The sequence below is a fragment of the Equus przewalskii genome, chromosome 31 (genome assembly GCF_037783145.1).
Source record: "Equus przewalskii isolate Varuska chromosome 31, EquPr2, whole genome shotgun sequence".
Classification (NCBI taxonomy): Eukaryota; Metazoa; Chordata; class Mammalia; order Perissodactyla; family Equidae; genus Equus; species Equus przewalskii.
This window is the reverse complement of record NC_091861.1, coordinates 28,775,883-28,787,587: the sequence shown is the minus strand read 5'-3', so window position 1 is coordinate 28,787,587 and position 11,705 is coordinate 28,775,883. Positions and strand designations below refer to the sequence as shown.

The following is an 11,705-nucleotide window of genomic DNA, read 5'->3' as shown; positions in this document are numbered from 1 at the left end:
CACACGAGGCCCAAGCCTGAGGCGGTCTGGCCGAGCCTGTGCTGACCTCACTACCGCAGAGCAGAGCGACTTCATCTCTGTTCACTGACCGGGTTCGAAGGTCTGGAGGACCAACCCTTGGATACAGGCTTTGGCTTGAGAAGACGTCCACTTGTCTGGGGAGACATACTGTAACATCACCCGGGTTCTGAAAGGTCCCTGGTGCCACAACGCTGCAGACAAGTGCAGAGTAAGGAGGAAGCCTTGCCGGCCTGAACCGGGGAGGGACAGCTGGTTTAGGGAGAGCATGCTGCAAACAGAGACATTCCCGTGTCCAGGCTGTCCTCGTTGTCGCCATGGGCACCTCGGTGGTTTATGAGAGTTTTTGTTAGGTTTTGAAACGAGGCATTAAACTTAACAGAGGAATGTGGCGGTGGAGTCCTATTTCAATGAATTTTAACAGAATAAACATGGGCAATTACTTGGCGTATCTCAGGAGTACTCATTGGTGTGACGGTGGGAGTGCCAATGCCCACGAGAGCCTCGCCCCTCACACGGCCTGATGTCATCGTCGGGACCTCACCCGCTCTGTGCTGCTTCCTGCCCAGACTCCTAGGCAGGAAGGATGCGGTGAGCTCACGGGGTCCAGCTCCTGCCCCTGGGCGGTGCCAGACTCTACGTGAGCATCGCATCATCGTGAGCGTTGGGGCTGCCCTCCCTCCACTTCCAACGGGGCCCGAGCTCCCCTCCCACCTCCATCTATCTGACCTCAGTCATGCTCACCACGGAACACACTCACTTCCTTCTCCAGCCCTCTGTGAAGGTGGAATGAGCTTCTGGAGAAAAGGGACAACTAAGGGTTTCTCTGCCCTCCCCTCCCCCAGGGCTCGGACGACCCTGCGCTCTGACCCTCTGCCCTGACCCTTCATTATCTTCAGTTCCCTCTGAAGCCCGGCCTCCCGCTACCCAGACCCACACACAGGAAGCCAGGGTTTTCATTCCTGCTGCCTCTTAAAGGACGTGGAGGAGGAATATTATGACTGGGGGTAATTCTCAGCACTTACTCTCTGGGTTATTGTGTCTGTGTCACCTCCCTCTCTTCAACTGCCTCCCCCAGAGCTCCTTCTGTGTCCGCCTGCTGGGCAGTCTTATTGTGGGGAAGTCTCCCAGTGGGGGACCCTAATCCTCTTATCACAGGGATGGGGGTGGGGGGCGCTGGGTTCCGGTTTCTGCCCATTCAGTGGGAGTGGGAGGAGGACGGAAGCCTTGAATGTGACCGGCTTGCAGACAGCCCTCCTGGAGATGAAGCCCCTGCAGGCTCCCATGGAGAACCCCTTCTTGGAAGTTATGGAGAGGATTGGCCAGCCTTTGCCCAAGGGGCGGGGCAAAGCCCTGGGAAGCCAAGTCTTCAGGGCACCTCTTGAGGTGAGGTTTCTCTCTCTCGGTCATGGAGGCACAGAGGTGGGAGTTTACCAAGTAGTGCAGGTTCCTTCCTCCACGGCTCAAATTCCCACCTGCCCCATGGCTCTCTGGATAACTACCCTGAGGTTGCACGGGATAGCCCATCGGGAGAGATTCCTAGGAACCAGGCCCACCTCCTCCCAGCGAGCACCCTCATCCTCAGGTCCTTCCCGTGGCCACAGGCACACGAGGACTAAGCAGGGTCAGGATTTCCTAAGAAGAGATGAAGCGGTTCGTTGCAGGTTTCAGAGTCCAGAACAGACAGGCACGGGGCCTGGGGGCAATTCTCTAGGAAAACCACAGGGAGACATTTGTCACCTCCCCCTTCCACTCGTCTTGCCCAGCATGGAAGGCTCGGGGTGCAGGGGTTGGCCCACGAATGCTGTGCCTGCCTTCTCAGGGGGTGTCATGAGGCCAGAGTTCCGCCCTTGCTGCCTGGGATGGGAGACATATTCCAGGGCTGGGGCTTCTCTAGGGCCACCATGCAGCTCATACACGGCTGCCCAGGCTGTGCACTGCTCCAGACAGCTACATAAGCCCCACCCGGGCAGAGGTCTTGGCCTGTTTTGCCCTCAGATGTACCCTGAGCATCGAGAGCAGGGCCTGACACACACACGTGCTTAGTGAGGTTTGGCGACTGGATATGAATTTCCTCTGTGTGTGGGCAATGCAGAGACCCGGCCGGCTTGGGTGGAGCAGGAAACAGGGACCTGAGGCCTTGCCAGCCCTGGGCGTTGTTTTTCGAGCACTCGTGGGTGCAGACGCCACGCAGAACCACTCCTACCCCTTCTGGAGTGGTAGAGTCTGGTGCGGGGGGGGGGCCTGGGCCAGGATGGTGGTCGGGGAGGGGGTCCAGCCTGCCCAGCCTCCGCTATTTTGGACACTCCCGGAAAATGGCTCCAGCTGGGTCTGCTTCACTGCTGGAGATGAATGCCACCCCAGCCACACGCTGTCTCGAGAAGTCACTCGTCAACTGCCCCCCCCCCCCATCCTCCTGCGAAGAAACAGGATCCAGATCCCTGGGTTTCTATTTTAAGCCCCTCCAGCAGGGGACCTACCGTGACCTCACTTCTCTGGTCTCGCCCCTTCACGGCACTTCCCAGAGCCAGGCTCTGCCTCTCCCGGCCTCCCTGGGGTGCCCCAGGACCCAGGACGTGTCCCCTCCCTCGAGGTCATGGCATGTGTGGCTAAGAGCAGGATCTCTGCAGACCAGCTGCCCGGTTCCAACGCTGGCAGGACCACCCTGAGCCTGTCACGTAACTCGCCTCATCTGTAAAGTGGGCATGCTAACAAAGCACCTCCCTCCATAACGAATAACACCAATCGCGTCTTAAGCAGTTACGATGCACGGGCACCCTTCTAAGATGGTGCATTTAATCCTCACAAAACCCTAGGAAGAGGGTACTGTTATCATCACAGAGGCACAGAGAGGTCAAATAACTTGCCTGAGGCTGCAGAGCCAGCAAGCGGCAAAGCTGTGAGGCAAAGCTAGGGAGTGAGGCTCTGACTCCCCTTCATCCTCAGAAGGATGAGAGGTGCCCCATCAGCGCCAGTTCAGAGGAAGCCACAGTAAGTGTCACCGAGGCCCTTCAGCGTCATCATCGCCTTCCATCCCAGCTCCTGGAAGTCTGCGTGGTCCCAGGCGGCCACTGTCTACCCAAACAGGGCCTCCAGGCCCCCCTGCACCCCAAACCTCCTCTGCTCCCGCCGCGCCCTGGAACACGGCCAATGCCGTCGGCCCCTGAACTTGGTCCGTGTCTTCTAGTCAATTTCCGCGCGTCCTCTCTCCACGGATGGCTGGGACATCAGGCTCAGCTCAGCACGAAGGTCCCCAGAGGGCAGGGGACACGGCCGTGTGAACTCAGCGTGAAATGACTCAGGTTGGGGATGACAGAGGAGCAGTGACATCCCGGGGCTTCAGGGCGATGTCGGCAGGGACCGTGGCTCCCTGACCCACTTCTTTCCCCACCACTGGGCAGAGGCGAAGGGAGACAGAGCGGAGCTCGAAGAGAGTGCAGTTAACACAGCGAGGACCAGCAGCCAACGGGCCGGCCGGCCAGCGACTCAAGGACACGAGCCTGGATTCAAATCCCGGCACAGCCCCCTCGCCTCGTGCATGTCCTCAGACGAGTCACTTTATGTCACCTCTCTGAGCCGGGGTTTCCTCACCTGCGACACAGAATGACAGACCACCGCAAAGGGCTGTGTGAGGCGCTCATGACGGGCTTCACGCGGAGCATTAGCATTGTGCCTGCACACAGTAGGTGTTCCATAATGGTGTAGTGTTTGGGGAGTCAGAGGGCAGGGGCCTGGGTTTCAATGACCTGCTAACCAGCCGTGCAATCTTGAGCAAGTCACGGTTCCTCTCTGTGCCCATCTCTCCCCGTGGAAAAGGAGTCCACATCCGGGTGATACGTAAAGTTTGTTAGAGCTCTGACTTTCCTAGCTCTGTGATTCCGAGTCATCTGTAGCCCTGGGAGACTGGATGTGGCCTGGAGCTCCCGGAGGAGCACGGGCTGGGGGTGGAGGGGCTTGCTCCACGGCACCGGAGCCCCCTGAGGGCCCAGAACAAACCCTCTGAGGAGAGTAGTCAGCACACCTCTCCCGGCCCGGCCGAGGGCGCACCAGGTTTGCAGGCTTCCTTAGAAGGGGGCCTCTGTCCTGGCTCCCAAATCCACGAGACATGAAAAACTGACCTGTGGCTGGAAGACGGAGCCAGCTCCACACGGGAGGAGAAAGGAGGAGAGAGCGCAGAGCCTGCGTGCAGCCAGACTCATGCTGCCCTGCCATCCGACATATCGACCCTGGCGCACGGCCCGGAGGGAGCAGGCTCCAGCTCGTTCCTGGTGACACATGTCATGACGGAGAAGATCCCTTCATTATGTGTCCACTTACTGCTCATTCAAACACGCCACAAAGCGGCAGTCATTAGGAACCTGTGTCAACCTCAGGGCGACCTTTCTCAGTCCTCCGGCACGTGGCCTCGCACACGTGGGCGTGCAGAATCAGCAGCCCTGGCTTCCCTCGGCTTTCCAGATTAAGCTCGGATGGCGGCCTAGGGATGGGTCCACTGCTGGGATCAGCATGGGGCTGTCACCAGCACAGCCGGGCAGGCTGGGGGGTCAGGGCACAGGTACAGACGCCCACGGGCCGCATCTTCCACACTTGCCCCAGGGCAGAGGCAGAGGGAGCAGCTGGTCGTGGATGCCTTCGGGACAGACGAAGGCCGACCCAACTCCTCTGCTTGGCGGCAAGTCATCATGGGAAAATCTCCTCCCGCTGCACAAAGGTTACCCAGCCTCATCTGGACCCTGTTCCCAGGCAGAGGAAGTGGGAAAGTGGTGCAAGGCTGAGAAGGGTCTTCGGCCCCTTCCTGCTCCCCTCCAGGACTCCGCCCCCACGGGCCTGGATGCCAGAGAGGACCGTATTGGGAGGACGGCAGAGAAAGGCCGGTTGCTCCTCCTCAGCTGGCAGAGCAAGAAACAGGCTGCAGGGGACGCATGAGGTCCACCACGACCAACGATGGATCCCAGACTCACTCGCTCAACGCCCCATTTTACTGAACACGGAGCAGCAGGTGCCGCACCATGTAATGGGGAAGAAGATGAGTTCACGGACAAGAAGGGAGGCAGTGTGAGCTAAAAAAGAGAGCAGACCTGCCCCCTGTCATCTCCAAATCCATACGGGAACAACGGAATCCATAACTGAAACACCTGTGCTGGGTCCCAGGAAGATTATCGATAGAGGATGTGGTGCTCCCCAAGGCACCCAGTGCTCCTTCCACAAAGTGCGGGAGAGGCCCAGCACCCTCCTCATGCTGCAGGGCCTTGAGGGGAGGCCGGAGTGACTGGGCCACCTTGTCAGCTCCTACAAGGGCAGGTCAGTGGGCGGGGTTTCAGGGATGCCAGCGGATTCCCTGGGGAAGGCTCCCTGGAGTGGATCCCGGAGACCCTGAACTCCCCAAAGGCAGGTCACAGTCGGATCATCTTTTACGCCCCTGCCAAGCACAGTATGGGTACAAGACCAACCGTTACTGATGGTTTGTTGATTGAATGAAAGAATAAATGAATGAATGAGCCGTTACCAGGCCCTGAGGGGAGTTCGGGTGGGAGAGCAGGGCAGAAACGGAAGCCTTCCCTAGGCTCCTCTCTTCCGCTCGGCTCTGTTTGCTTCGGGCTCAGAGAACAGGCTCCCCTACAACGCACAGGCAGACCCCAAGTCTCTCCCGCATCCAACCCGTCAAAGAGCCCGGTGTCCCTGGCCGTGATGGATCACCATGACGACCAGCGAGTACCAGAGCAGAGGCAGCGCAGCGAACCGCGCTCCCCTTCCCCAGGAGCCTCAGAGGAAAAGCCCACTCTGAAGGCTCCCTGAGGCTCCTCCCTGTGGAGTAGCCCCACCTGTGATCTAGGAGACCCTTCAGATCCGGCTGGTGAGGGTGGTCCTCCAGCCAACCAGCCTGGGCGAGTCCTAAAGCCAGGCTGCCGCAGACGTGACAAGTCATAGCCCTCCCACCAGCTCATCAGGGAACAGCGGCCAGTGCGTGCCCGGTGGGTGGAGAGGACCAGGCTCCAGCAATGTGGCGTGCCCATGAGGAAGCCATCACACAGCAAACTGCAGATGTAAAAATAGAGCTCCACAGAGCGTCCTGGTTACCACGTTCTAATTCTGACGGCTTTTCCGTGCCAGTGAATTTGGTTTCCTTTAGTCTCCTGCCACGCGCTGGTCCCCCGCGTGAATGCTTATTGTGGGAGGCGACGGCTTACTTTTAGATGCCCAGTCTCGACCCCACAACCCTTCTCCGCAAGGCTTGTCATGGAAGAATGAGTGTCGCTGCTCTGCGTTCACTGGCTCCAAGACCACTGCTGGAGACCAGGATGGCAGAGGGCTCAGCTCCCAGGCTCGAGGGACACCCAACCACCCGCCCGGCAGGAGACAAAGAAGGTAGGAATGCACATCACCAGGGTCCCACTGGAGCAGGGCACTGAGACGAGCTGTGCGACAAACCCTCCAGACAGCCTCAGGTTTGCCAAAAGCAAGTCCTCTCCTTCCTGGGGCAAGTGTCCCTCCGGCAACCAAAGAAGAGAGCAGGGTCCCCGCAGTGTGGGGTCTCCTGAACCTCCGATATGGATTACAGTCATCCGCTAGGTATTTTGTTAATGTCGCAAGAAAACCAACACACACCTCTAAACCTGCTAGGAGTTTAGAATCTGACCCCTTTAGGGACCCGACCTGCAGTACACAAGGCATTCACTCATCCTCTGGCCATTCATTCACTCAGAGACACCTCCTGAGCACCCGCGTGGGCAGAGACTGGCCCGAGGAGGCACCTGGGAGCAGGCGGTGTCTCCGCCCGTAAGGAACATCACCGTCCTCGAGTCTCAGGGGTCTTCCTGGTGAGTCTTACGTTCTGGTTCCTGAGGCTCAGTTAACAGTACTGTGCACATCAAGAAGGTGACACCAGTGGGAGCACCCTGTTGAGAGGCGTCCCAGGGGAGGACAGTTGGCCGGATGGCTCCAGACCGCCTCCCTAGTGCCCAGCATCTTCCCCGTTAATCCAGGCTTGGGACCTGCAATCTGCCTCCTGGCTTTCACTGATGGCCTCAGTGATTCCCTCAATGGAGCGCTGGATAAACAGGGCACCCACGGCCGCTTCCCTCTCCTGGCCCTGAAGTGCTCCTGGATTGGACGGACCACTCCTGGGTTGAGCCAAGCAGGGCAAAAACGCACAGTGCAGTTCATAGGCGGACATCTCCTTGTTAACAGGGGGCTTGTTTACCTGGGTCACTGCTTCTTCCATGTGGGCAATGGGGAGGGTTCTAGTCTAGGACCTCCCCACCCCAAGAGGAAGTCTTCACCCCACGGTACTCACCCACGCAGGAGAAGCTCTCCTCAGGCCCACCAAGGGGGCCAGAGCAGCCGTCCAGGGCCCAGCTGTCCTGGGGGAGGGGGCCGGCTTCCTCCTGGTCTGGCTGCAACCTGTGGGACAGAGAAGGGGTGGTCACTCACGGCAGAGGTCATCCTGGCCTCGAAGTCTCTCCATGGGGCTGAGGAACCTCCCTGGAGCGTGGTTCTTCTCCTCTGCTGGTGCCTCGCACCCCTGTGGGCTGGGCACTCCCACTGGGCACATGCATGTGTGTGCACTCCAGCAGATGCAGGCCTTCTGGGCAAGTCAGGCTAGGACTAGGGGTTGGGGGGCCCCAAGGGAAGTGGGATGGCTGAAGCCAGACGCCCTTTGGTGTCTCACCCAGGCTCAGGAAGTGAATCACCCACAGGGCAGAGGGACCCCGCAGTAACTCCAGCCCTTGGGTTGTTTGTCCTGCCACGGTCCCTGCCCTCAGGATGTGCATATATGTACAGCCACGTGCATACACACGGGGAAGAACTCCCTCTGAAGCTGAGATCACCAATTCCTTATGAGAGCTCCCGGGCACACAGGCCCCCTTGGGCTTGCTCACGGTCCAGGCAGCAAGGAGGGCAGGGAAGACGGAGGGGCCGGCTCAGCTGGGGTCACAGTGGCTCCTGGGAGGATAAGTCCACGCAGGGCCAGTTGTGGAAGTAGGATGGAAGGGTGAGGTCTCCGGGCACCAGCTCCCGAGTGCACACAGCCCTCTGAGCACAACCCCAACCGTGCAGTCTCTCCCAGGAACAAAGGCTGTGGGAGCCTTATTACAGGCAATTACCCCGAGCTCCGGGAGCTGGCCCGCCCACCCGTCCGCCCGCTGTCTCCAGCTAAATGGACCCTTTGGCAGCTTGGCAGCAGCGGGAGGGGAGGGCTGTGCAGGCAGGAGGGGAAACTGATGCTGGTCCTGGGGAGGGGGCTGGGCCGGGGGACCCTGGGAGTCTCTGGGGCAGCTGAGATTGGTCATCCTCTCTCTCCAGTTCTTGTCTCAACACTCAGATGTGGGACTCTGGGCTCAGCTCTGCTATTAACTTGCTGGGTAAGGCAGAGCAAGTCTCTTCTCCCCTCTGGTCTCATTTCTACTGTGGAGTGGAAGGGAGGTCTCCAGGCCCAGACGGGTCTGACAACCAAGGGCTGCGAGAGGCTCTTTCGAAGCCGTGCAGGTGGGGTGGAGCTCCTGGGTGTGTGCAGGCCCCTCAGCTGGGTGCTGGGGGTGGGGCAGGGGAGCATTGACGTCACTTCGCCCTGGGGGGTGCTCAGGATGAGGGGGTCACTCCCTGCACACTCCCGCCAACTCAGTGTCAGCCCAGATACACGCGGGTCAAGGGGACAAAGGAACACTGGAGCTGGTTGGTTTCTTGAGAGAAATGAGTATAGATTTGGGTTTTTGAAGTCAGGGATGCAACTTGTGGGTGAGAAAGTCAGAGGACGTTCTACTGGAGAGAGGGAGCTCCAGGTAATGCATAAATGTTCCGCTGAATAACGTCACATACGTGAGGGTCAAGCGCCACCTGACCCCCGGCAGGTGGCAAGAACCAGTCTTAGGAATCGTGGGCTGTCATGTTATCATCATCCTGGTGCACGGCGAGGGAGGCTGCGTCGGCCGTGTGGCCAAGACTCCGGCCGCAGGAACACCGAGGAGGCAGCCTTCGTCCCTCCAAACTCAGTTGGCTCTACACCGCCACCTCCACCTGCCTCCAGCTCCCCAGACATGGCCAGGCCTCCGTGTCTCCCCTCACTTCCCAGCCTGAATGGCCAGTACCAGCCACGCTGGATGGCAGTTGAACCAGAGAGCAGAAAACCGTGAGCCTGATGCTCCTGACACCGTTAACAGAACCTGTTGGGGAGGGGAAGCCCCGGGGCAGCTGGAAACAGGGAGCAGCCACGGTGGTGGGGCTGCCCGGGCTGCTTCCCAGGGAGCAGAGGTGAATGAGGTGGCAGCTCTGATGGAACCAGGCATGTGAGACCAGAGCATCAGGGAGCAGACGGAAGGGTCCAGGGAATGGGGGCTCCAGGAGACAAATGCCACCAGGAAGGACCGCCCCCAGAGCCTTGGAGAGAGATGCCAATGGAGGATGGGGCAGGGAAAAGATGGCTGGCGGTTCACTCCCTGTAGAAGCAGGGCGGGCGGGAGTAGAGACGGGGAGCAAAGCTGGAGCTCTGCAGAAGCCAAGGTGCCGGGTGGGGGTGCAGATGTCCATGAAAACAGGATTCTGTGACTTCCAGGGAGCAGATGGCACCACCTTGGCTATGAAACTTGCAAGGGTAGCCCAGCCTGGCCCGTGGCCCAGTCGCCCGTGGCAGCAGCTCCAGGCCCCGCAGGGTATGCTGGGCTCGCGTCCAGGTGCCTGCAGCGCCTGGGGGTGTCCTTGGTCCTAATCTTCCCTTGCCCGAAGCATGACCCTACCCGCCACTCTAACCCAGGCCTGAGACGGGCGGGGCTAAGAGGGGGGATGGTGGAGAAAATCCCCAGCGAGCTGCCAGGTGAGACAGATTTCCACTTCTGTATAAAACGCACACACGGAATAAACGCTCGCTGAGCGGAGGGAGCGCGGTGCTGTGTAGGCTCCACTGAAACGTGCGGAGCAAAAGATCTGCCCTCTGGAGAATGTCAGATTCTAAACACACCGGGGACCTGCAGGGTAGATCACGTAAACTCTTCAACCATTTAACATGCACTTTCCCCCAAAGACTGGGTTCAAAATGAAGGCAATCAGGTAGGAGAAGAAAGTCAAGGAGTCAGCAGGCCAACCGTTTAGTAACTGGAAAAGCATCTGGAAAGTAACTGGAAAAGCCCATTCCAGGCAGGGTCCACCCTGCGCTTCTGCTTCTGCAGTTTTCTCAGCTGCTTGAGAGTCGAAGTCAAGAACGTCACGAGGGCCCGAAAGGAGTTGCCCCTTAGGAAGAGGAACATGGGAGCACTCTGAGGGCAGGACAGCTGTCAGAGAGATGCTCCAAGAGGCAGGGATCAGCCAGGGAGAAGTCCCTTTGGTCATGGACCCAGCTAGAATTCCCGCCATGACGGGAAGCTCACTACCGTACAGGCAATTGGTAAACCTCTATCATTGTTGGAAAGTTCTTCCTACCGAGCTTCAGATGTGTCTCAAACTAACTTCCAACCACCGTGATGCTGACTCAGTTCTTTGGAGCTGCCCCCGGTAAATCTAATTCATCTCACAACGTGACAGCCCTTCAGATACTGGAAAACGGCTCTCAGACGCTCTCAGCCTTCCTCATCCAAGGTGAAAGGCTCCAGGTCCTTTAATCATTTTTACAGCACCTTGCCAGGCTCCCTCGCCCGCCTGTCAGTCTTTCTCTAATGTGTTTTTGTGCATTTACGTGGTGTTCGTAGTGGAATGTAATGCTCCGAACGTGGGCTGACCACACACAGAAGGCAGTGGCACCATGAACTTCTCTGTGCCGGACCCCACAGACTTCCACTCTTGGCTCCTGGTGGTTCCCGACCCACCGCCCGCCACGCTCTGCCACTCAGAGCCCCCAGCGTCCAGGGAACGATGTACAAGCTTCTCTGTGCCCCAAATGTGAGTAAATTTCTCCTCACATTAGCAAAGAAAAACCCAGCAAGTTAAGGTGGGCAGGAAGGGACTTTGGCATGCAAGCTCTTCTAAACTGTGTAATCCTCAGTAATTAAGGTTTAGTTTACTTAATGTGGCCATTTTAGTAAAGACTTACAGTTTTATGAGAAGAGCATAGTTGACGGAAGAGTTTCCCTCTGCACTCAACCTGCCCTGTCTGAAGAAAGCTAGAGAGACGAGCTTGGTGACCACGTGGGTATGCACAGTGGCCCCACCACCGCCAATGGTGGCCACCCCCACCTGACCATTTAAGGAGCATCATTGATGACCCTGGGTGTGCAGGGCACGCAGACAGATATGCATAAGGCAATATGGGAAGCGGAGAGAGAGAATGACAGACAGACACAAGGTATTGTGGGAGCACCAAGGAGGAGTGAGGACTTTGGTCCCCAGGAACGGAAGGCTCAGTGCCCATGACAACAAGTCAAACCCACAGAGGTGGCAAACGTCCCAGATGAATTGGGTAAGACTGACAAACCTGCTTATGCCAATACCCTAATACTCCATCTTTGAGGGCAGGAGAGATGGACGTTTTAGGGGCACCCTCCTTATGGGACTCTCTTGTGGAGTCCCTAGAATTGAGAAAGACCACAGCTGGGATCCGGGTCCCCTTTTTTTGTTCCCAATCCTATCTCAGCTCTCCAAACCCCCTGCCTGACTTCCTCTATCCCCTGGGGTCCTCTGGTCTCCACCAGCCACTCATCATCCAGGCCCCTCTCCCTCAGGGCTTGCCCCTGGCTCCCAGCTGCATGCCTCCCGTGCCCCCT

At 58.5% G+C, this 11,705-nt stretch overlaps 1 protein-coding gene across 7 annotated transcripts in view; it reads right to left on the bottom strand.

Moving 5' to 3' along the window:
• Positions 1 to 11,705, bottom strand: part of NAV1 (neuron navigator 1) — a 233,416-nt gene that overhangs the window by 151,094 nt on the left and 70,617 nt on the right. For all 7 annotated transcript variants that reach the window (XM_070602362.1, XM_070602360.1, XM_070602358.1 and 4 more), the window contains one exon: positions 7,313 to 7,419. In XM_070602362.1, coding sequence (XP_070458463.1) covers positions 7,313 to 7,419 — 107 coding nt within the window. The remainder of the gene's footprint in view (positions 1 to 7,312; positions 7,420 to 11,705) is intronic.